General features: G+C 41.2%; 1 protein-coding gene across 1 annotated transcript in view; it reads left to right on the forward strand.

The window, feature by feature from the left end:
• The first annotated feature begins 3,197 nt into the window (after nt 1–3,197).
• The window catches only part of SUCLG1 (succinate-CoA ligase GDP/ADP-forming subunit alpha), a 36,769-nt gene continuing 13,588 nt past the window's right edge, over nt 3,198–26,378 (forward strand). Inside the window, exons 1-5 of the mRNA XM_037039605.1 lie at nt 3,198–3,322; nt 11,698–11,801; nt 14,433–14,549; nt 17,881–18,093; nt 18,238–18,295. Of these exons, the coding sequence (XP_036895500.1) occupies nt 3,226–3,322; nt 11,698–11,801; nt 14,433–14,549; nt 17,881–18,093; nt 18,238–18,295 (589 nt within the window). The 5' untranslated portion in view covers nt 3,198–3,225. The remainder of the gene's footprint in view (nt 3,323–11,697; nt 11,802–14,432; nt 14,550–17,880; nt 18,094–18,237; nt 18,296–26,378) is intronic.

Genomic DNA, 26,378 nt, shown 5'->3' on the forward strand with positions numbered 1-26,378 from the left:
ACAGAAAAAGACACTGCCCTGGGGCTGCCACATGGGCACTAGTCACCCTCACTGTTAGTCTCCTGACCCCTGACCTGCGGGGATCACAAACCCTAGCTGTTTCTGATCCCTCCCACATTAGCAGCAACATAGAAGGGCGATGTAGAAGGGGAGGGGGAATGGATATTTGTGTATGGATATTTGCCTATGCACAAAGTAGGTCGGGAAGGATACACAAGAAATTGGATAATTTCTCTTGGGAAGAACTGGGTGGTAGGTAGGAAGATAAGTGGAGGGAAGGTATCTCACAATATAAAATTTTTTGACATTTAGAATTTTGATCCATGGGAATACATACACTATTTTAAAAATTAATAATTTAGCTCTGGCTGGTCGTGTTCCTCTTTTTCTCCCTCCCTTCCCTTCTCTTTACTAAATAAATAAATAAAATCTTAAAAAATTAATAATTTAAATGGGACTTATATCCTATTCAATCCAATTTAAGGCTTAAATTTTATACCTGATTTGGAGCTTGCTCCTCCCCTCCCAGGCCTGGCATGATGTGTGGTTTCCCAGCCCGAAGCTCAGAAGGAGTCAAGCTCTATTTTTTTGCTCCTTCTTTCACTCCTCCTCCCCTTCACTCCCTTGCTCTCAACTCCTGCAGGGGTGGGATGAGGTTTGGATAAAACCTCTTAGATGGCATTATTTGTGCTTCTCATCTGATGGTCCATACATTCTGGATTTTTGGCTCTCTGTGGAATTTTCAGTAGCTCCCCTCATCCTCCCCTGCCCTGAACTCCATTTGCGTAGTATCTTGCTGTCAGATGCTGTTTGGCTGACATCCCCTAATTCCCTCCTCCCACTTCTGCACCTGAGGGGTCTTCCACAGTCCTTTATGCTAGAGTTCCTTTCCAAGCAGACTACCCTCTCAGAAGGAAGCTCAGCTTTCTTTCCTGGCATCCATTTCACCCACGGGAATATTACACATCTTGCCACCAGAAATACTGACCTGCCTCAAATGAGGGCTGCTCCAGGTAGCTTTGAATTCTCCAGGCAGGAAGCAAATACTAGTCTCTATGTCAGGTCTGCCATCCAAACGCAAGTGTTCCTGAGCATTCTTTGACCAATTCTACTCTAGGGTGCTGAGGTGGGCTAGTGAATTTCTGCAGGCATTTAGTCTGAGATTCAATGCCAGTCTTTTCGTAAGCCCTCTCTCACCTACTCACCTGGGAGTAGGAAGAAAGGAGAACATTAAACTGAAAACTCATGACTCAGGGAAAGTCCCTTATTCAGTGAATTCTAGTCTTTTGCTTATTTGAGCTGCTGGAATGGGAGGGTGAGAATCTGGAGACAAGCTTGGCCACCTCTTATCAAAAGATGAAGAGAGGTAGCTCCTAGACTGCCCTCCTCAGAATATGCAGATATTATGGCCTATTGCCCTCAGTGTTGGGCTTTAGCCAGGATTTTGAAACAAATAAAAATGTCCTATCTCATATCTGTTTACATTAGTAAAAACTTCCAAACATCATCATCCTACCATGCAAAGCAGAAAGTTATCTTTAATGATAATAACTACCATTTATTGAATGTTTACAAGGTACTAAGAACTTTACATCTTAATGCATTAACTGCTCACAACACTATTATGAATCAGGAATTTTTATCCCCATTTCAGGGAGAAAACCTGAGGCTCACGTGTTGTATAGCTAGTGACAGATTTGAAATCTGAATCCAGGTTTGTCTAACTCCAAAATCTATCTGCATGTAAACATGGGTGGTACAGGTAGAGTCTAGTGCAATAGTCTGTCACCAATGATCTATGGAACTGGGGTGGAAGTGTCATAATTATGAGGGATTGAAGTATCATCCAACATTGTGTGTGGATTCAATAAACAAACGTATATGCTATTTCCCTTATATATCAGTTCAGTTCAATTCAACAAATAATAAGTTCTCTCTTTGTGGCCAGCAGTGTTCTGGATGTCGGGGAGACATCAGTGTACAAAAGAAACCAAATTCCTTTCCTTGTGGAAATAACTCAGAAAATCATAACAAATTATATTTTTGTCATTGTGCATTTTATCAATTAAATGAAACTAAAAACATAACTATTATCATGTAAAGGCTGTGGGAAAACTTCCCTTTCTGGAAACCATGGACAGGATCCTTTGGATGAGGGAGGGATTTTGTTTGCAGTCAAGCCCCACCTGGGACTGACAACACCTGGGCCACAGAGGTCACAGTAGACAATCTGCTTCGGTAATTACACTCGTACACCACAGAGCTCAGTGTAAATGATAAAGACTGCTTATGTGAATCATCACTAGAATTTCATTGGTGATAGCGATGAGGAATCTCAGGGGCACAGCTGGAGGAAGGGAGGTGGATTATCTCTTGCTTAGTCTTTGACTCTAGGACTCTTTGAGGTTTCTTCTAAAGCTCTTACAGAAGAGTAATGATGGAAAGGTTTGTGCAAAGCCGGAGAAGGCACACTTGACCTATAACTTCAATCCTCCAGGAGCCCCAGGGAAGAGGTGCTCCTTCACTTAGTGCTAGTCAAAGGCTGTATCTATGATAGCTTGTTTTACCAAAAGATTCATATTCCAAGAAATTCTGTGTCAATAAGGTATCTTTCGGTCTTGTATTTACCCTCCCTGGACACTAGCTTGAGTTAAGACCCCCTACTGATGTTGGAAGGATTAAGGATAGTAATCCTTACAAGGCAATGAGGAGTGTTACGCTTTCCATATGCCAGGAAGAAAATGAGGTGCAGCTTGGACAAGGGCCACGTGAAGTTCTGTACTGCTCTTCGCACCCTACCTCACTCCTTTCGCCACCTCATCTCCGGTGTTTGACTTCCTTTTCTGCCTGCCCCCCGCCCCCGCCCCCGCCCCGGCCCCCTCCCCTCCCCCTCCCCCCTCCCCGCCCCACTTAAACTACTGAGTCGCAGCCCTCAAAAGACTACATTTCCCACAGTGCCTTGCGGTGACCAGCCTCGCGCAGGGGTTTTCCTAAGCTGCCGTTGTAATTAATATTGGTTCAAACCCACATTTCCAGCGGAGAGCCAAGTTATTGTCCCCTTTTGTGTTAAGATGCCTTTTTTCTTCTTCACCTGTGACTCCCAGTGTTCGGCTGAAGAGGCCTCAGCGCGTGGAAATTCATTCAGGCGACTGCTTTGGCCACCCGCTTCCTCCTCAGGCTTTGACCACTGACAGGTCCCCGGGGGCCTGGGAGTGTCATTGGTGGATGACCGCAGCCCTTGCCGCTGCTGCTGCTACCGTAGCCATGGCCTCTGGTAGCAGTGGCCTCACTGTCGCCCGCCTCCTGTCGCGCTCCTTCCTCTGTGAGTCCGGCCGGGACGCTCTGCTCCAGACTCCGCTAGCTCCTGGCCTCACCGGCCCCCCTGTCCTCGTGCAGGCCGCAGCTGGCCCGCCCGGGGCGGAACCTCGGCGGGGCCGGGAGCTGCGAGAGTCCAGCCCCGAATCGGGGACCCTCTGGGGTCCGGGGAACTTGGCTGGATGTGTGGGGCGGAGGCGTGACTTAGGCTGCTGGCAGATGGGGCAGTAGGGTGGCTGAGGCAGGTTTCAGAATTGAGAGCCAGGCAGACCTGGTGGCTTGCTCTTGCCGTGTCAGCAGTGGTGAGTGGCGGGATGGGGGCCACTACCAGACTGGCCTACTTAGGAGTGAGACGTGAGGTGGTCCAGAATGAGGTCAAGTGGGAGGGTGAGCGTCTGGAGTTAGAGGTATGGGAGGTAGGTCTTAGTACTTACCTCCCGTATTACTATTAATGGGGGGCGGTAATCTTATGTAAGATTGTCGCCATGTGTAGAAGGGTCGTACATTTCCAGCTATCTTTAATGTACGTTGTAGGACTAGCAAAGAGAACTAGGTTCTGTAACTAGAGTCAGCATAGCCTAGAAGACTTCTAGAAGCTTAGGATTGGCCGGGACCTAACCAGCTTATTTGCAATGCCCGCGCCAGGCGATGTGAACCCTCATGAGGTTCCTGAAAACTTAATACCCAAGGTTTTTAGTCATTGAATAACGCTGACTGTTGAAGATTCTTGCCATGTTCAAAGCCTCAGTTTTTAGGTAGGTTGTGTAGGAAGAGAGTTTGGAATCAGACAGACATCAGGGTTTGAAGTCTGGCCAGTCTCTTACAGTCTGTGTAATAACCCTGGGTGCTTCTACTTCTCAGTTTCTGTTTCAGATCCCATGAAAATAATACCATATTTTAATGAATTCGAGGCATCATCATTTGTAAGGCACACCATTGTTTTGTCTACCACTAACAGTGGGAAATGATTGCTAATTAAAATTGTGACACACTATTGGTTGTCAAGTGCATCCTGATTTAAGACATGTTAAAAGTGAAAAAAATGTGCATTCTAGCAATGATGACATAATAAGATGATCTGCATTCATTGTGCTGAACGAATGAAACAATTAAGTACCTGAGATGACATAGACACTAACATTAGTTCTCTTCCTTCTGCATTGCTCTTACTTCTGCTAAAACTGGATATTTGATGAGATAATTCGTATTTCGAGGTTATAGTCCAAATGAATGTGTGCCCAATAGCTACATGTAGTTATCGAATTACTTGAGGTCAAGGTCTGGCATACTGTTGGTAAGGAGGAAGAAATTGGATTTCTGTGGCAAAGTTTTCTGGAGATTCTTACTATAAAATTTAAAGGACGTTTGAAGGTGTTGTGGGCAGAAGGAAGAAAGGCATTAGTGATACCCATGTCTTTCTCCTGGAGTCTTTGCTCCTTTGAGTTTCTGAAAAAAATCTTAGCTTGCTGTCTTAGTTGGAAGAGAGTCTAGAGAAGAAAGGAAGAATGTCTGAGAGGTCAGGGTCCTTAATCCACTCTTAGCAATGAATAGTCCTTTCACAGAACTGAAAGTTCTTTTTTCTTAGACTCTGGGGATGATGAGGTCTTAAGAGATTATCTACTTGAACTTTCCGTTGCTGGAGCAGTTTTCAGTTATCCTGGTCATGTGATCAACCTGTTAATTAAGGGTCTGAGAGGTCCCAAATGGAGACCAAATTTCTCCTTTGTTAAAGCGGTTACAGACTACAGTTTTTGATGTAGGAAAAGCCCTAAATCCTCCAGATCTCTCTCATGCCACATTTCTAAGCCCATTTTTCCTCCCACCTGAAAAACAGCACCCACAACAATACTACCTTACAAACTTTTTAGAAAGGTATTTACAAATTAGGCTCTGAAGTTACTAATAAAGCCAGAAATGCTGGGGGGTGGGGTGGGTTATTCCTTCCATTCTCTTAAGATTTATTTGATGGTACATTTTGTGTTGCAGGTCATAAGTGTTGCAATATTGATTTGAGTTAGGGAATAAATCCCAAACACTTGTATGTATCCCTTACAGAACTCTGTTGGAGGCAGCCTGGAATGTTTAGAAATTTCGGAGTGAAAAAACCCAGTTTTATAGCTTTTGAAAAATGGGAGATAATTCAGTTGAAGTGGGAGAGAAAGTAAAATGAAAAAGAGGCTTTTCAGGAGAAAGCTTGTTTTTATAGGCACCTTTAAAGTTGAGTAAAGTTTTTCAAGAAGCATAAAGCAATCAGTGTCATTTTAAACATAAGTCCAGGAGGTCCTGTAAGTTGGGTCTTCTAGAAGAAATCGGGACAAAGAGTGAACGTTACGGTTCCATACCTTTGTTTGGTAAGTGAGGAAATAAACCCAGTAAGCTTCCTAGCCAGTGTCAGAATAGGTAGGTACTAGAGTGCAGGTTGTCCGACTCCACAGTGTCCTTTCCTCTAATACATGCTGTGTGATGCTATACACCTCCTTTTTTGAAGCTCTGATGGTTTTTTTTTTTTTGGCAGTCCCAGTGGTTTCTCCAGAAGGTGACTGATTACCCTGCTCAAAGGTTCCACCTGCCTTTTCCATGTGTTTGCCAAATTGTGTGGGCCTGTTTTGAAATTGGGAAAACATTTGGAGGTGTGACTGGGAAAAGGGGACCCTCAACAGTGATGTTTCTTATACTAGTATTTGTTGCCATTACATCTAAGAACCAAGTCTTAATATTTCAGAACTACAAGATGGCCTTGGTCTAAATGTACCAATGTAGGGAGGAAAAAGTGAGTTGATTTTCTCACATCAAAGTTGTTCCTCCATAGAAGCATAGTTGGGGATGTTCAAAAGAATTTCTGAGTATAGGGAACAAGTTCGTCTCACTAAAGGACAGGCATTTTGTTGCAATAGACTCACTTTTTTTTAACATAACATTTCTAAAATTAGGATATATCTTACAATAAATTGGCAGCATTTTTCTTTCTTCCTAGTACTTAATAGTTCTTGTTAAAATTAGTGTTTTAGATTTGATGAGATAAGGTACTTACAGCCAAGCTTGATTTGTAAGCAGATATTGAACTAAGAAATACTTTTACATTTAAGTAGTGGATTGTCTGGGGTTGGGTTTGGGAGTAAGTGGCTGTTGAGCTACGCTGTGTTTTAAGGTTCAATAGGTAGGGGACATAATAGGCATTATGTATACTACATATACATAATCTTAATACGTATATATTTGTGTGTTAATATTACTTGTGTATAATATATTATTAATATGCTCAGTGTATTAATGTATGCATAATACATTAATAGAAGTACATTCGTTAGGTTCACGAGTAGATGCTTGAATAAATGAGTGACAAGGATGCCGTTTGAGAGGGGAGTTTGAGGAGGAGTGTGTTCAGGGACAGAGTCTCAGAATGTTGGTCAGGAACATGCTACTGTGTTTTGAGTTGTATTTGTGCTCTTTGGCTGTAGCTTCATTAATCCTTTATAGATGGTGTTGCTCTCTAGGTGGAAGAGGACTCAGCATGTGGCTGACTGATACCAATTTATCACTGTTGCTGCAGATACATCTTTCTTAGATTTCCCAGTCCCTTTCCTTCATAACCTGTGTTACATTTTGCACTTTTGATTCTTAGCTTAGGGCCTGAGTTCATCTTGTTCTGCCCTGAGTTCCTAGTACCAGGCAGATCGCTTAGAGAAATGAACATCTCAGGCAGTCTGGTCTTCTGCATCAGTAATAATAATGATAATAAGTAGCTAATAGTGAAATAGCACTTGTTCTAGCCTAGGTGTTATTTTATATGCTCTATGTATTACAAACTCATTTAATTCTCAAATTGCCCACATAGTATTATCTCTATTTTTACAGTGCGACCGCCCCTTTCAAATGTTTCATATGTTAAAAATTTACATGTACCTGTGCCTATACATATTATATATAGTCATGGATTAGTATATTTATACATAAATACATATAGGGTATACACGAAGACATACATTAAAACATTCAGGTTGGACTTATTTGAAAATGTGAATTATATGTGCCATCTTTTTAGGAGGTGATTTACCTTTGTGCTCACGTAGGATGTGAACCCAATATTGGGAGCATATACCAGGCATTTTCCTACCCAATTTAGAGGTATCATCTTGTATCAACATGACAGTAACCTTGTGGGCAGCCGTTACTCCATTTACAGATAGGAAGACTGAGGCTAAGGGAGATCCGAAGACCTTCCCCCGGGTCACGTGGCTGGTGAACAGCTGAGCTTATACTTAGGCCCAGGCATGTCTGATTCCTGGGACTGTGTTCTCAACTACTCCTGGGACTCAGTCCTGAGGTTAGGGTGGCCAGTATCTTAAGAACCTGCAGAGAATGCTCCTCTGCCGCACAGCCTTTAGATGGGCCAAGGTGTGGCTGGCAGCTAGAGCCTTCACCACTGGGAGGTTTTTCCTGCTGCCCAGCCACAGGCCTTCCTGCTGCCGTGATGCTTAGTTTAAAATGCTCATTTTCTTAGTAAAGGCAGGTGCCTCCTCATATTTGGTTTACCATTTTTTCTGTCATCAGTTGTCTCTTGTTTATGGTCTGTCGCTGCCATAGCTGTGCCTGTGGTATGTTTTGCTCCAAGCTCTTTCTGTTCTCCAGTAGTGAAATAGTCTACTTGTATTACATTACTGCTTCTGGATTTCATTTGTTTTTTAAAAAAAAGTTAGCATGGAATTTGTACTGGATCTAGCTAGTAGCGTTTAGGACTGGACATGCAATTTACAGATTTTAGGAAGACCTGGGATCTTTGCATGTACGAAAATAGATGTATCTCCCTTCCTTTCATGATGAGTGGGAGTGTGAGACTGACATTGGGAGTGTGAGACTGAGATTTCTCAAATCATACAAAAAGAGGTGGAACTTAGAACGTTTTGCTTGATAGAAGTGTTTCTTTTATAGACCTTGCCGCTGGTCCTGAAACACTCATTTTCGGAGTACCTGCTCTGCAAGGCTCCGTGCCATGGCCTGTGGGTGGCACTGTGGCACATAACACGTCTTTACACTCAGGGATTTACAGTTAGAACTTCTGAAAATACTCGGGTGATACTTGAAATAATCTAGAAATAACTTTAATTTTACTTAGAAGTAATGCAGTAAAGAAGGTAACAAAATATTTGTGCCCAACATACACTGTGTGGCATAAGTATTATGTGCCACAAGGAAATGTTTGCCGGTGCCATACTTCCTAGTCCCAGGTCCCCTCCAACCCCCTCACACCCCTTGTATTTGTAAGTCATGAATGTCATGTGTAGATTAAGGATTCCTCCCTGTGCAGTGTCTTATTTAAATGAATGTATATTAATTAATACAAGTGAAATTCTCAGCAAATTGAGTGCATTGACTCTCTCTAGTTGAAAGGTGGGAGCTATTTGCAATGTGGTTTGGCCACTAACGTATGCCCTGTGTTCTGGATTTAACTTCAGGCAATAGCTTTACTCTAGTTATTTCCTGGTTTTGTCATAGAGCTCAGGTTTGTGTTTAAAACCAAACTATGATTGAACCTCTTTAAGAATTGGACAGACAGTTGAAGATTTCTACAGTAAACCTCTTTGAATTCTTCAGCAGAAGTAGAATAAGTTTTTTTTCATAACTTAAGATATTGATAGATCATTTGGGTTGAAAAGAAATCAAGTAGGGATTGATTTTGCAAAGAAAATGCAGAGAGCCAGTCTGACACATTCAATGTTTATAGCAACTAGCAGTTTGCACGCTGTGCCAGTCCAGGCTAAAGAGGGTGGTGGAGAGGCGGGAGGGAAGGTGAAGAGGTGTGAAGGTGGCCATGGGGAGAGACCGCTCTCGTGGGAGGCCTCCAGCCTGTGGTTCTGGGCCTCAGATTGCATCAGGTGGGGAAGAATGACATAGGTGACTTAAAATTTGATGAGTTTTATTTGGAATGCAAGCATGTTTTGCATTGTTTTAATCCGAATACAAACAAATTGTAAAAGAGAAAGAATTTCCTTAATTCTATAATGTAAACAAACAGTGCTAAGACTTATCACTGACTTAGTAGCAGCATTACCTTATATATACCCACCAGTTGTTGCATGTGTCATGGTGGCGTGGAGCGATGGGAGCCTGAGAGGTGGTCCCAGCTGGAGGATGTGTTACTTGAAGCTGTAAGAGAAGGCAAAAAGTATTGTGAGGGGTTATAATGCATAGCTGGCCTCCAGGTCCTCTTCAAGCCCTGGCAGCTGGGAGAGTGTGCTTGGTGTAAAGGACCAGGGCAGGTTCATCCTCTGGTGTGGGGTGAGCAGTGTCAGGGATTAAAAGAGCATTGTGGTGCTTATAGAATACCATCATGGCTAGCTGGGGGCACCGCAGGGTTTTTCTCTGGGGTCCAGAGGCCATTTTGATGGTCAGCATTTCTTTCAGTCGACCTACAGGTTCTAGAGCAGTATTCCAAAAAAGGAGGGATGTGATGGTCAGTGATTCCTTATCTAGGACCTGTGACTGGTTTCTCTCTACAGTGCGGGGTGTAGGTGTGTGTTTGGATGGTATGGGGCCAAGCTTGGTTGTGTGGGCCAGGACCAGGGCAGAGGTGAAGGGAGTTTTTGGTTCCTGAGAGACTACCCATGGCCAGGAACGCAAACCGTTTTTTTAGGAGTTGGGAGGTCAGGCGTCAGGTTTTAGGAGTGAATTGCTGGTAGCCCAGGGCTCAGTTTGGAGGTAGCCCCAATGAGGGAGCCATTTTTAACCCCACCTTCTTTATCCCTCTCTCCCCTCACAGTAGAAGGAAATCTACTTTCCTGTCTGAAAACTCCCCATAGATAGAGTATTAATTAGAGATCCCAGGAAAGGAGGATGGGGCTGGTGGAGCAGATTCTACAGGGAATAGCAGCTGGGGAGAAAAGGGTATAGCTCTTCCATAAGTAGTGTTGTGGGTATCCAGCTGGTAAACTGACAGCCAAGGACAAGAATAGGCCTTGAGTGACAGCACTGGATAGGGCGGGCTCTTAGCACACGTTCCTGTTGGAGTGTCCACTGGCCCAGGTTCAGATGCTTCGCTGTGCCCAGTGTGCCAGGACTTGACCCTCAGTGCTCTCGTATGGCCCTTTGTTCAGCACAGTCTAGTTGAAAAATGCAGTTGTTTGTCATCCAGCAGTTCTTGTGTACACAGAAGACTCCTCTCCTGGTAAGTCTCCTTCATAAGGGTGAGATGCGGGCCTCTTTTCTGCAGGTAGAGGGGACTACAACCTTCAAAGTTGTTTATTAGAAGCTGTGCTCGGTGTGTGAGTTGGACATGACTCCAGGGGTGCTCAAAGGGCCAGATGCAGATCGTTTATAAAACCTAAGGCCCAAGGACTTACGAGAGCATGAGGCAGTGAGTCAAGGTGAAAAGTGTGGAGTGGAGCATGGACAAACATGTGATAAGATGTTCTTTTCCGGGGCTGGCTTTTCTGGGCTACCTCAGTTGTAAGTGGACAGTCTGGCACTTTGAAGGGACCAGGCATGGGCTGCAGAGACAGTGGTGTGGGGCTCTAAACGAAGGTAGTTAGAAGTAGCCCACGGTTTCAATTCATCCTTTCTCTGTTTTCTACTGCTTTTTATATATGGGGAGCTGGCTTTAGTAACTATTTAGATTTCTCAGTTTATGTTGAGTTAGGTTGATGAAAAAAACTTTTTTTGAATGTTTCTCCCACATTTGCTTTTCCTATTTATTTTATTTTCCCTACTTCTTTTATGTATAAAGTCTTAAGTCTTATATCAGAAGAGATCAAATTAATTTTGGATTACTTTAGGTAAATTATATTCTATGACTTAACCTTGGTTATATTTTAGATAAATGTATTTTGAAACTTAACATTTAATGTTAATACTTAATGTCAACAGTTAATGTTAGTATTATTGTTGGGGAATGATTTGTAGAGTTCTTACTGGTTCTGATGACCTTTTTCTCTTTCACTTGTTGTTTATAGACCTTAAAGAGTTTGGGCCCCCTGGGAAAAGCATGTGGCTGTTCAGGAAACAGTAGTAGTAGGAGAGATACCTGGTTTTCAGTCCTTGGATTTAGTTTGAGCCATTTGTTTTTCAGTCCCAGCTTTCCTTTTGAGGAATGAAGATTATAAACTTGAGATTATAGACTTTGAGAAGATTATAAACTTTCTCTGTCAGCTCAGAATAAGCTTTAAGATTGTTGTTCTCAGTAAATGGGATTCCGGAAAATAGAACAGTTTTTTTCTCTCTCAAATCCATTTAGGTAGTCAATGTGTCTCATTTAAAAAGTGACATTTATAGTTCCATGATTGCAAGATAGCTCCTTCTTTAGAAGGTTGTTTTTTTTTGTCATCGAGTTCAGTGGATGGGCCAGAAGTTTGGAAAAATTGTAATGTGTCATATTGCTTTGCTTTTCAGTGCAACAGAATGGAATTCGGCATTGTTCCTATATAGCTTCTCGGAAACACCTCTATGTTGATAAAAATACGAAGGTTATCTGCCAGGGTTTCACTGGTAAGCAGGTATGTGTTTCATGATTTTTAAAAATAATGTATACTAGAGTTGCAAAAAATGTTTTAATGATTTTCTATTTTTTTAGTATAACAAGAATTATAATACATGATGGTGGCAGAAAAGTCATGCGGTATCGCAGTGGGGTTGTGTCTTAGGAGCAAGTCAGTTACTATACCCGGCCTGTAAAATGAAAATTGTTTTTAAACTTACCTTGAAAATTCCTCCTGAGGCTTTCATTATGTTGTAAACCTACGTATTCTTCTTCAGCAGGTGTAACACCACTGGTTTTCCTCCAGCATCAGAACAGATCACGATTTTCTTAATTAAGCACTAGGTAAAGCACATGGCTTGTGTTTAGGCCTTGTACAAAAACCAAACAAACAAAAATACACAGTTGAACGCGGATCTGCCTTCAGGGTGGGGAAGTGCTCCCGCCCTGAGAGGCTCCTGGGATCTGAGTTAGACTAGTTAGCACCACAGTGACCTTTCCCATCTTGTATTTTCTTTACCTTTTCTTTTGTGTGTGTGTGTGTTTATGTCACTGTAGATCAGCGAGTGTATATGCTTTGAATATCACTGCTTGAAAAGGAGGGCTGTTTTTCTTTCCAAAATTGCGTTACTTTTCCCAATGACCTTAGACAAGTCAGTTTCCTAGTTTGAAAAGTGGAGAAGTTGAATTAGTAAATTTTTGAGTCCCTCTAAAGGCCTATTTCTTGTGCTTTAGTAGAATTTAAGTAGTTGGGTCAGCATAGATCCATAAAATTTTCGTTAAGTACTTGTTGAGAGCCTACTGTATATAATGTGTTGATATATAATGTGTTGATTTAGGCACCATCTCACAGTGAGCAAAGTGGACAGAAATCACTGCCTTCATGGATGTTACATTTTAGTTGCCAAGGAGAAAAACATGTCAACAAAGTCAGTGAAGAAGTTACGTGATACGTTAGAGTGATACGTTAGAAGGTAGAAATGCTATGGGAAAAATAAACCCGAGAAAGGAGGGCTGTGTGTAAGTCTGTGGAGTCCTGGTGGTGGTTGGGATGGGGAAGGGAGGACTTCACCTCCTGTGGTCAGGGGAAGCCTGATCTCTCAGTCGAGAGCTAAATGAGATGTGGGAGTGAACCATGTGGGTACTTAGGAGCAGTGTGTTATTGGTGGGGAGGAGGGCACGGTACCCTGAGGGGAGGTCAAGGCCACTGGGACTGGTGTGAAATGGGAGAGCAGTAAATGAGGTCACGCAGGTAAGGGGTTCAGAGATGGGGAGGCTGGTTGGTTGCTGACTTGCAGGCCAGTCTAAGGAGTTTGGCTTTTACTGTGAGGCAGAGGGAAGCCACCAGAAGGTTTGAGTAGAGGAGTGACGTGATCTTTCTTATGTTTTAATGGAACACTGGCTGCCCTGCTGAGAATAGATTGGAAGGGAGCAAGGGCAATGATCTGTCAAGAGTAGATGGTGACTTAGGCCAAGGCAGAAGCCATAGAAGGGGGAGATGTCAGTTTTATTTAGAAGGCAGGGCAGTATGATTTACTGGTGTATCTGAGGTGAGATGTAAGTAAGGGAAAGAGAAAAATCAAGGATGACTTAAGTGTTTTTGGTTTGAACACCTGTTGTGAGTGGAGTTGTTACTAATTCACATGCGTAGCCTGTCAAGGGGAGTGATCAGGAACTCGGTGTTGGGCACTTTAAGATGCCTACTAGTTCCCCAATGGAGATACTGTACAGGCAGTGGACATGTGAGTATGGGATTGAAGGCGAAGGTCTGGGCTAGCTGTGTGTGTGTATGGGGGATCTCCATAGGGGTATTTATTGCCATGATAAGGGATGAGATCAGGAGGGCACACATTTAGATGAAAAAGATATCTAAGGAGAGAGAGAAAGAGAAGGGAGGTGGAGCCTCAGAGGCCTAGTGAAAAAGAGTCATTCAGTCCCTGGAGACATTTTCGGTTGTTACAACTGGAGGGAAAAGGGTGCGGTGCTGGTGTCTACTGAGAAGCCAGAGGTGCTGCTAAACCTTATACAAAGCAGAGGACAATCTTCCACAACGGAGTGAATGTGTCTAAAACGTCAGTAGTGCCGAGGTGGAGAAGGGAGAGGCATGTGTAGGACATTGTTTGTGCAGCTTACGAGGCTCACTTAAGGTTAGTGACCATTAATTTAAAGTGAGATCAGTTAGGACAATTTTGTTTTTTTTTTCTCTTCAGCTACTGTTTGGCTGCAAATGTGCCATCTTAGAGTAGGTAGAGAACTGGATTTAATTAAGGTTGTGACTTTGCCAGATGTATAAGTTGAGTGAGACAGAGAGCCAAGATTGCTGTGTGAGTATAATGATTGAGCATGGATTTTAAGTTGAGGAAAGAGGAATGTGAGACACCAGGAGCTGAACAACAGTGAAAAAGCGGCATTAAGTCAATACGAGGGTGTGTCTAATCCTCAATCACAGCTTGTTTTGGCCTTGCAGGGGCCTGTTTGGCTTCATGGTTTAAAGCTTTGTTCAGTAAGTTGATGAGAATGCTGGATATATGTTACTGTTGTACTCTGAAAAGTAGTTCATTTGTTTGTTTTGCTTGTCCAACTTGCTGAAGATTGCCTTTAGGTTTCCCAGCTTGTCTTTTCTCTTGAGTCTTATGCTTTTTTCCCTCAGGGCACCTTTCATAGCCAGCAGGCCTTGGAATATGGCACCAGACTCGTTGGAGGAACCACTCCAGGGAAAGGAGGCCAGAAGCACCTGGGCTTACCAGTCTTTAATACTGTAAAGGAGGTAAGTAGTGTTTCTGTGTGTGGTAGGAAAAGAAAAGCGGGGGACAGTCAGCGTACTTTGGATAAGGATCTTAATTGTGCCGCTTTTGAGAGAGTCATTTGCCATTTTAAAATCCAGTAACCTAGAGAAGTTTAATTCACCAGGAAAAGCGGTGGGGTCACTTTAGTCACCTACACTGAGGCTGTTTTCTCCGTGGCCTGAGTCACTTTTGTTTGTAGGCATGCGTAAGCTCCTCGGGGAAGAAGAGCTGTGGCTTGTCACCCTTTCTCCCCTGTCTTCTTCCCAGATGTTAGTAGTGCACGTGTCAGCATTCACCAGCTAACACTGAGCCTGGGCTTTTTCCAGGGCACTGAGCTGGGCACTTCATATACATTGCCTCATTCGGGCCTCACCACAGCCCTCTGAGGCTGGTACTGTTACCGCCTCCATTTTAAAGACAGGGGTCTCACTGGTGCAGAGAGATTAAGGGTCTGACTGATAAGGGGCAGGCTTAGCGGGGCTCGGGGTGAGTAGTGTGTTCCTGTGTGAAAAAGCCAAGCTGCTGAGTCAGACTGGCAGATCACAGAGCTCCTTTTCCCCAAATTGTTGGTATCTTAATATATTAAAAATAATTTTTAAACTTAATTTTAATTCTTTGTTATAAAATGCATATAAAATACAAATTCAGATGATATAAAGGTATGCAAAGTTAAATTTTATGTTTCCCACATCTCATTTTTGCCTCTGTAGAGAGCTAATTTAAGCCCTGTGTGATTTCTTTCTACACTTAACATGAATGTATACAAAAAATATTTTAAAGGTATAAATAGTAGTACAAATTCTTGACTAATTAAAAATATCTAGGAAGTAGACAGTACTTTGGAGTGATATACTAATGATAAAAAGCATGTATACTGTTGTCCCCTTTCTTTTAGGGCATGTTTTAAAGTATTACATTTTAAATTTTTAAGTCAGTTTATTTTATTTTTTAAAAGATTTTATTTTTAGAGAGAAGGAAGGTAAGGAGAAAGAGAAGGAGAGAAACATCAATGCATGGTTGCTTCTCACATACCCCCTACTGGGGATCTGGCCTGCAACCTAGGCATGTGTCCTGACTGGGAATTGAACTGGTGACCCTGTGATTTGTAGACCCGCACTCAGTCCACTGAGCCCCATTAGCCACAGCAGTTTTGCATTTTTTTTTTAAAGTATAGAGTTATAGATGATCTCTTTTCAGAATGCTAAATTCAGATTGAAGTTAATTTGTACTTTGAATCCTAAGATGTAGGAAAATACTAATATTCAAATTATAATTTTTTATTTTTCTTTAAATTTGAAAATAGGGTGTGCTATATGGTGTGTGCTTTAAGTGTTATATTTTAAAGAGTTAAAGTTAAAAATCATGTGGTCTATAAAGGAATCATTTAAAGTCTTTTTGCTTTAATTGTTTTGTTTTTCCTCCCCTTAAATTATGTAATGGCTGCTTTTCTGATCAAAAAATATAGAGAGGAGCTGCTTTCATAGTTCCTTCAGGTAGATTTGATTTTGTCATTAGCTTTTCCTGCTTTCTTATAAACAGTGTTTTTGTTACTAAGCAATTCATTTATGATTCAACATGATACAAACAGACATGCTATTTGGAATATTCTATAAGTTCTTTGATTGATACTGTTTATTTCTTACCTTTTCAGTTCTTACAATGAGCTTTCTGAATGAGTGGGATGGATATCTGTTATCCATTATTACAGTCCAGCTTCTGACAATATTTGTAGCCTGAAGAGGTAGAGAACTGTGAGATGTATTTTCATAAAATACCTACATGCCTATGATCTGACGTTTGGTTCCAGCCTACTTTTTATTTCTTATGTTCCCCTTTCTCTTTTACCACCTTGAACAGAGTTTTTTAAAAGAAATTATTTTTAGCCTTGGCTGGTGTGGCTCAGTGGGTTTGAGCCCGTGGACCAAAGGGTTGCTGGTTTCATTCCCAGTCAGGACACATGCCTGGGTTGCAGGCCAGGCCGCCAGTAGGGGGCATATGAGAGGCAACCACACAGTGATGTTTCTCTTTCCTTCTATTCCCGCTTTTCTCCTTTCTAAAAATAAATAAATAAAATCTTTTAAAAATTGGTTTTAACCCCTGGCATCATTAGTGGATGGTCTGTCAGCATCCTTTGACCTCATTCTGTCATCATCGAGATGTCTCTCTTTATTAGGGATGCGGTAGAGAAAGCTGCTCAGTTTCTGGGGATGTGGAGGATCACTGTGTTTTACTTCTGCCCCCTTCTAGTTGTACCTGTCTGTTATGTGCCTTTGTATTTGTGTTAACTATTGTGAAATCCCACTGCACAGCCTTCTAAAAGTTTTTGGTTTATAGCATGATTAAGTTACATTTGAAGACTTGCAGGGAGGTAGCCTGCTGTAACTGAAAAGAATAGACATTTGAAATCAGATAGACATAGGTTTGAATCTTGGTTCTGCGACTTCCTGGGTACAAATCACTTAATATCTTAATAAGATATCTTCCCCATGCAAATCACTTAATATCTCTTGGCCTTGGCATCTAGGCGTGCAGGACTGTGGGGAAGCCTTAACGAAGACCTGGGTAGAGCCTTCTGCAGAATAGGTGCTGCTCTTGTGGAGAGTCAGAGATCACTGATAATCTGCAGAGCTTCCGTTACAGTAGAAGGGACATGGCCACATATGGAAGTGGCAAGAAGGCTACATCTGTGTTGATATACATGTAGAGGGTATAAAGGACCAAACACAGGCTTGTGTCCAGAGAGAAAAAGGGTGGTCAAATGGATGGTCTTTAAGTGTTTTGCATTATGAGGGGTGATGTAGTGTATACCCTAATGCTTATTTCACCCATTCTTATTCTGTGGCCACTTATGCTTTTTAGTTCATTTTTAATAAACATATATTTAGAGTAAAAATTGTCAGCTAAAAGCATTTCATTTTTGCTGTCTCTTATATTTATCAAGTATAATATATTTTTAAACACATGTCTGAGAGTGTAGTTCCAAGGCTTAGAGACTCAATAGTCCTTTTTCTCCTGAGGAGGTATAGCATCTTTGGGAGTGAAGAGGTGATAGAGTGTTTTGTAAATTACAAAAGTTAACAAGACCACGGGAATGAAGGGACACCAATGCAAATCAGGCTGTGCTTTCAGGTTCACTGATACACTGTTGCCTGAGGGATGTCACAGAACCTGTGAATTCAGTGGCATTCCAGGGGGGGTGGAGAGGAGGCCAGGAAGACATCCCACGTTTCCTGGCGGTATTGTGGGGTTGGATTCATTTTTCAGTGTTTATGACTTAGCCAATAACAAAGTGCTTCGTGGTTAATGTTTCAGGCCAAAGAACAGACAGGAGCAACAGCTTCTGTCATTTATGTCCCTCCTCCTTTTGCTGCTGCTGCCATTAGTGAAGCTGTGGAGGCAGAAGTGCCCTTGGTCGTGTGCATAACGGAGGGTATCCCACAGCAGGACATGGTACGGGTCAAGCACAAACTGCTGCGCCAGGGAAAGACGAGGCTGATTGGGCCAAACTGCCCTGGAGTCATCAATGTGAGTGTGAAAACATGTATCCAAAGCCTGGCCTTAGCCTCTCCTGAGGCTAATTACCTTTGGGTCAGTTCAGTGTACTTGTGTGTATGTCCTATGAAAGAATTTTTTTTCACTTTTCTGAAACTGTGATTTACTTTCCTTCAGCCTGGAGAATGTAAAATTGGTATCATGCCTGGCCACATTCACAAAAAAGGAAGAATTGGTGAGTATGTTTTCATAGGTTAAAAAAAATTCTTTGCCCTAACCTCAGAACTTAAAAACAGATTTTTGTGACTGTAAGTCAAATTCATTCCAATTGCCAAGGAAGTTTTGTAGTGAATCAGTTTGATAGGCTAAAGCAAATGAATTTGAGAAGCCATAATGATTCTGTAGAGTCCGTGGAAATATTTGGGGGGAAAAGATTCTTTTCCTGCTCAGATGCCATGGATTCTTCCATGTGTTTGCATGTATCAATAGTTAATTTCATTTTATTGCTAAGTAATTGTTAGGTCAGAGTCGCTCAAGAAACCAGACGGATGCAGTGAGCTAAGTAGTAGGGTTTATTATGGGGAATAAGAGGGAAAGAGGAGCCAAGCTAGGGAGGTTGGGACCTGGCGGGGGGTGGGGAGGATGTAGAGAAAGTATAGCCAACCTAGGGAGGTTAAGACTTGCTCAGTTGTTTTTAGGGCAGGGTTTTTAAGCACAAAAACCCACGAAGGGTAACTGGTTGGGGTGGCAGAGTCTGATTGGCTAGAGCTGGCTGCTGGATGCCTTTTCTGCTGACCATTGTTCTTGATGCATCTTGTCAGGCTCAAGTTAAAGCTGAATTTTTTATGCCGAATAGGCCGACCCCAGACTCCAATCTCAACCAGGCATCTGTCTGTCCTGGGTAGGGTCGGCAGGCATTTTCCAGGCAGGCGTTTTCCCAGGCTATACTTTCCCACGGGACAGTTTCCTGCCTGGTGATTTTCCTTTCCTCCCAGGCCTGCCTAGGTCTGTCAGTGATATTCTGTTATGTCATTATGTCACAATTTGTTCATTCTCTCGTTGATGAACATTTGCATTATTTTCAGGTTTGAGCCATTATAAGTAAGGCTACAATGAATGTACAGGTCTTTTTGTGGACACATTTTCATTTCTCTTGGGTGAGATACCTAGGAGTGCAGTTGCTAAGTAATAAAGTTGAAGTATGTTAAACTTTTTAAGAAATTGCACAATAATTCTTCAAAGTGGCTCTTCATTTTTACCTTCCCACTGTCAGTGTTTGAGCATTATACTTTTCCCACATCTTCACAATTATTTGGTATTGTCAGTCTTTGATTTTAGCCATTCTACTGGGAGTGAAATGGTGTCTCATTATGGTTTTGATTTCCCTGGTGATAATGATGTAGAGCATATTTTCCTGTGGTTATCGGCGATTTATGTCTTTTGTGAATTACCCATTCAAGTTTTTTACATTCTTTTATTGGATTGCATTTTTGTTGTTGATTACTGGGGGCTCTATAAAAATTCTGGATATAAGTTCTTTGTTGGATATATGTGAGTATTTTTATTGTAAGTTTTTCTGTGTCCTGTCCTATAATTACTTTGCCCTCTTGGACATCACAGACTTTTTGGGAAAATTGTATTGCTATTTATTTAGTTCTCCAGGTAATAACTAAATTAACATTTCAAAGTCCATTATTCCTGTTCTACTCTTCACACCTCCCACTAAGCTATACTGTTTCTGCCCAATGGTAGATGGTTATAGTTATTTCTCTATAGGCCATGACTATTAATAATACTAAATGTAGTATGTAAGTGAGTGTTGGCTGTGTAGTTTACAGGACTAGGTTGAAAGTCATTTTCTTTATTATGAATGTCTCTTGCTGGCAGGGCTGATGTCAGTAGGAGACTTGCCAAGGGAATTCCATCAACCACCTGTGTTCTAGTGGGTGCCTGACCCATTTACTGCTCTCGTCGTACTTGAGTCTTTTCACGCTCTTGGGTCTGCCTTGAGTGCTTGGCTGTAGGACTGAGGTGAATGTGGAAGGAGTGCCCTGTGCCCAGCTGCCTGTGTGATCACTACCTTGCTTTCTTACATGACCATAAACCTAAAAAACAAAGAACTGAGAAGTTAAGGGGAATAAACCCTTAAGACCTTGGTTCTCTGAATGGCTGTAACACGTTGATGAGGCAGTCCTCTGGGACACTTCTTTTAATTCTTTTGAAAAAGGACTTTAAAACAAATTCACCTAAAAGAAAGTATGTGATACTACAAGATTTCTGAGAAGGTGTGGAGAGAAAATGTGATTACATGCACTGACAATTTCTGTTTTGATACCAGTGCTAATGTTTTCTGAAGCCTTGTCGTCTTCAGCTCCTTAAGCTAGGAGTTTAGGGAAAAGAAGGAATTTTTGGTCCCCTAGGTATTTCTTTTGACATACAAGTACCTAATGTACTACGATAGCAGTGCAATATTATGGTGACTTTCCAGTTTGTGGTAATGAGTAAATAAAAGTGTATGTGTGATGTGGACTCTGACCACCAGGGTCCATGGGTTGTGGTTGCCATGAACAAATTCACATGTACTGCAGAAGTCCTGTGGAGAGAAAGGGATGGCATGGCCATTCTCTGAGTGACAGGGCACCCTGACCCTTGCCTGGACAGTCTTTTATTGCTTTTCTGGGAGCCTTACCTCAGGGAAGGTCCTCATTCACTATGCACAGGTTTGCTTTAGGAGATTACTTTTTACAGATAACAAGGAAAAGGATGTTGCTGATTACTTCTTACAGATAACAAAGAAAAGAATGTTGTAAATGCAAAGGAAAAGTGGTTGAACTGGTTACACTCCATCCTTGGGAGGTTTAGCACAGACGTTAGGAAGTTACTTTAAAGATATGCAGTGAACATTTGCTGCCTCAATTCAGGGTGAGGAAGTTTTAGAAAAAGCAAGTCTCAAAGCAGTCTAGGTACAATGCAGGCCTGGTTCTCCATGGGAAAAGTGATCTGTGGGCGTGGCTCCAGTGTGTTGCCTCACGCCTGTTGGTTTTCTGGACCAGGGCTGAGCTACATTAACCACTGCCAAACAGACCGGTTCCCTATATGGCAGCTAATTGAATATCATTGAAGTGATTGGATTCTAACTTGATAGTTCACTATACCATTTTTTTCCTGTTATGATAGATAATATTTTTACTGACAACCACATGACACACTTGACCCCTCCATCCTTTTTGAAAATTTTATTTTAATTAAACTTTTTATATTTAGAGACTTATAAATTCACATATAGTTGTAAGAAATAATACAGGTAGGTTTCAGTGAGCCCTTTCTGCAGCTTCCTGCAATGGTAACATCTTGCAAAAGCTGTAATAGCAGGTCACACCCTGGATGTTGACATTGATACAGTCAAGGTAAAGGATGTTTCCATCACCACAGGGATCCCTCATGTTGCCTTTGTATAGCTGCACCAACCCCTTCCTACTCCCACCTCTTTCTTGATTTTTGGCAACTGAAATGTGTTTGCCATTTATGTAATTTTGACATTTCAGGAATCCTACGCTATGTAGTTTTTTGGGGATTGGCTGTTTACACAATATAATTCTCTGGAGATTCATCCAGGTTGTTGAATATATCAATAGTTCATTCCTTTTTATTGCTGAGTAGTATTCCATTGTATAATTTACCATAATTTGTTTAACCATTTGCCTTTTGAAAGATATCTGGGTTTCCAGTTTTATAAATAAAGCTTCTATAAACATATAAACATTTGTATACTGGTTTTTGTATGTACATAAGTTTTCATTTCTTTGGGATGCTCAGGAATGCAATTACTGGTTTGTATGATAGTGTGATAGTTACGTGTTTGTTTTTAAAAAACAAAAAACAATTTGTGGTGTTGCTATTTTTTATTTTTTATATTAGCCATCTGATAAGTTCAGTGATATCTGATTGTAGTTTTAATTTATACTTCATGTGTTTATTGTGTGATGTGGTTTTTTTATTTTTTGGTCCATGTTCTGATTGAATTATTTGCTCTTTTACTGTTAAGTTTTGAGAGTTCTTTGTTCTATATACTGATACATTTGGACGTGTGGTTTGCAAATACTTTCTCCAACTCTGTCGCTTATATTTTTATCATTCCATCATCTTTCAGAAGGCATACATTTTTAATTTTGATGAAATCTAATAATTTTTCTCTTTTGTGAAGTGTGCTTTTTTTAAAGAATATTTTATTTATTTATTTCTAAGAGAGGGGAAGGGAGGGAGAAAGAGGAAGAGAAACAGCAATGTGTGGTTGCCTCTTGCTTGGTCCACACTGGGGACCTGGCCTGCAATCCAGATATGTGCCCTGACTGGGAATCGAACCAGTGAGCCTTTGGTTCGTAGGCCAGCACTCAATCCGCTGAGCCACACCAGCCAGGGCTGAAGTGTGCTTTTGATGTCAAGTCTAAGAATGCTTTGCCTAGCAAGATCTTTGTCTTTTTCCTAAAAGTTTTATAGTTGTACATTTAAATTCATGATTCATTTAATTTTTCTGTGAGATGTGAGACTTAAAATTTCTCTTTAATGCCTATAGGTGTCCAATTGCTCCGGCATCATTTGTTGAAAAAAATGATTTCTTCCATTGAATTGGTTTTGCATTTATGTCAAGAATTTGTTGACATATTTGTGTCAGTCTGTTTCCATGTTCTCTCTTCTGTTCAGTGACTCGTGCCCATTGACACCAGTACCACCAGTCTTGGTTTTACTGTAGGTATAATAATGTCTTGGAATTGGATAGACTGATTCTTTGCACTTTATTTTTTTCAAATTATTTTAGCTGTTCTAGTTTCTTCACTTTTCCATGTCATTTTGAGAATGATCTTGTCTATATCTATAAAAACTCTTGTTGGGATTTTGATAGAAATTGTGTTAAATCTACATGACAGTTTGGGGAGAATAGACATCTTTACTGTTCTGTCTTCGAATCTATGGACACAATATTTTTTTCCATTTATTTAGATTGCCTTTGATTTCTTTCATCAACATTATGTACTTTTTAGAATTCAAGTACTGTACCTGTTTTGTTAGAATTATACCTTAATATTTCTTTTCTTTTAAAAGCAATTTTAAATTTCATTGTATTTTAATTTTGGCGTCTATGTATTCATTGCTAATCTGTAGAAACACAAGTGATTTTTGTTGCTGAATTCCATGGGAGTTTCTTGGTAGATTCCTGTGCATTTTCTATGTAGCCAATTATGCCATCTGCAAATAGGGACTGTTTTATTTCTTCCTCTTAGAAAACTCAAGAGTAAAGTATATTTTATTTATGTACAGTTCTGATTACTGTGTTCTTCCTTCCTGGTCTTCATTCTTGGCTTCTCTTTTTATAATTTCCTTTCCGTTTAGAGAACTTGCATTGGCAATTTTTTATGGTAAATCTGTTGGCCACAAATTCTCTACTTTTCCCTCATCTGAGAATATATTTATTTCCCTTTTATTCCCTAAAGAGTAGTTTCAGTGGGTGTAGGATTTGTTTTTTTTTTTCCTTTTAGTACTTAAATCTTGTCTCACTTCTTGCCTGAGTGGTTTCTGATAAGAAACTGATGTCATTTGAATTGTTTTTTCTGTGTAGGTAAGGTGTTGCTGCTCTCACGGTTTTTGTTTGTTTGGTTTTGGTTTCTTGAAGCTTATTTATGAAGAGTTAAGTGTGAATTTAATTGGGTTTATCCTGATTGGGGTTTGCTCACTTTCTTGAATATAGTAAGTCTCGTTCTAGACTTTTAGATTTTTAAAGACATTTCTTTAAGTACTTTTTCAGCCCTGTGTTCTTTTTTCCTTTACTTCCAGGACTCTTATAATTTTAGATCTTTTGTTCTAGACTATATGAGACATATAGTCTCATATGTCCCTGAGACTCTGTTCATTTTTTTTCCCCAGTTCGTTTTTTTCTGCTATTCAGACTGGGTAATTTACATTGTTCTGTTTCTCATTTCACTGATTCCTTCCTCTTTCTGTTATGCTGTTGAGATCATCCACTGAGATTTTAGCTTTGGTTATTGTATCTTTCAGTTCTAAAATTTCTATTTGGTTTCTTTTTATAGGGTTTTTTTCCTCAGACTTCATATTTCCATGATAAAGCTTTTCTCTCATTTGTTTCAAGCATGTTCCTAATACTTAAAATATTTTTATCATTGCTTCTTTAAAATCTTTGTCAGATAATTCTCACATCTCCTTTGTCTTGGCATTAGCATCTATTGATTGTCTTTCAGTTTGATATATTCTTGGTTCTTGATGTGCCGAATGATTTTCTGTTGAATCCCGGATAGTTTGAGTATTATGTTATGAGACTGTGGGACTTGTTTAAACCTTTTGTTTTAGCTGACTGTATTGACAGTGCTTCAGCAGGGAGTGTAGGGGGAAGTACAAGTCCAGGTTCCTTAATTGCCTCTGTTGATACAGAGTGCATGGGCTCCTTCTTTCCAAGGGTGATAGTTCTCACTAGGCCTCCACTGACACTTCAGTGGGCGTGGCCTTGTTATTTCTGGGCGATGGTGCAAGCCCTGGCTTTCCACTAGGCCTCCTCTGATATCACTCTGCCACAGAGATGGAGAAGTACCTCCCTTCTCCCAATGAGGATGGACGTACAGGATCCTCACATGGTTTCCACTGGAGTTGTGGCGGTGGAGCAGGGCTCATTACCAGCTTCCATAAATGAAGTCCCGACTGCCTGTGGGGCCTTTCACCTCCTTGGCAGGCGTGTGGGATGCTCCATTACAGCCTGGTAAGTGTGGAAGTGTAGCATTCCCGTTTGGCCTTTGCTCCTGTGGTGGGGCGGCGGAGGGGAACACATTTATTCTCATCTTCGATTGACATGGAGTGGTTATTGTCTAAAAGTTTTTCTGTTTTACTAGGCTGTCCTTTTGGTTCCTCAGCTAGAGAGAGCAGGCTTTTGGGGGAGGCTGTTTTAAAAACTTATATTTCTGGGATACTGGCCTTTGTTTAGCTTCATGTTTGGGATACATGAGACAAGAAAACCCAGGGAACTCACTACTGTATCATTTCATGAGTCTCAAGGCACCTACCCACTCTGCCTCCTCTCCATATTCCAGAGATTTCTTATGTTTGTTTAATATACAGGATGGGGCAGAAGTAGGTTCACAGTTGTTTGTATGGAAAATAATGCAATAACTAACAAATAATGCAAGGATAAACTCTGTTTCCTGTACTCACACCTGTAACCCCTTCTTTTGGCCCATGCTGTGTATTCCCTGAGCTTTTTAGTTTCACTTAGCAGGACGAACAGAGGAAAGTACCTCTACTTTTCAGAAGCAGGACTATCCGAATGAAAGAGTGTTAGTCTCTTTTACTGTATACGCTTTAAGGGTGGCAGAGTAATCTACCCTGAAACCGTCATTGTCATCATCTTCAGTGTGTGTGTGTGGCTTGCATTTATATAATTTACATACCATTTTTATGAAAGCCCCTTAAAAGAGTGATAACATCCTGGTGTTGCTTTTCACTGATTGTTACAACGATCCCTTAAGAGAGTAGAATAAAATAGTTGTTCTTCCCAATAATCTAAGGTAGTGAATTTTAACCTCTCCTAAACCAATTACTAAAATTATGTGGCACACCAAAAATATGTATTTTTGCCAATCTGACCAAAAATTAGGTATCATTTTGATTCATTCACACCAGATGGCTATCGGTATGTTGGCTGCAGTCATTTTTTTATTTAACAGTCTAAGGGAAAAGAGGTCAGTGCCCCTGACTAAATAGTCAAATGTTGCATGTTTTAAAGATCCTTGCGGCACACACCAGTGTGCCTTTTGCTGCACAGCGGTTGAAAATCGCTGATCCAGGATGTTAAGTGGACAACCAGAATGCCATTGTATTGCAAGAATCTGGTAGGAGTAGAGTGGAAAGGAGGCTAGGTAATTGCACACAGTATGTATGACTAAAAGATTACCGGTTACTTTGTTTAAAAGCTAAAGGCACCAATCGATAGGTCCGTAGGCATTACCTCCCTCACCTCATTCGTGGAAGGTTGCACAGGGGAGAGACTGTGGTGTGGAGAGAGGATCTAGGTGGACAGAAAGCTCTGAGAATGGGGAGAATGTGGTAAGAGACAGAGGAGGAATGGTGGTGGTGGTTCTCATTTGTTGTGAATTAGTATCCAGTTAGTGAATAGTCTTAAAACTATTGGATTTAGATTTCGCTGAAGGGGAAGGCCAGACTCCATTGAAGGGGTTTTAGTTTTGACCCATTCAGTAAATAGTTCCTGTGCTCGAACTATGCCTGATGCAGAGAACACAGGAGTGGGAAAATAGTGGATG

This window comes from Sturnira hondurensis, unplaced genomic scaffold (assembly GCF_014824575.4).
Source record: "Sturnira hondurensis isolate 20B ecotype Veracruz unplaced genomic scaffold, ASM1482457v3 Scaffold0002039, whole genome shotgun sequence".
Taxonomy (NCBI): Eukaryota; Metazoa; Chordata; class Mammalia; order Chiroptera; family Phyllostomidae; genus Sturnira; species Sturnira hondurensis.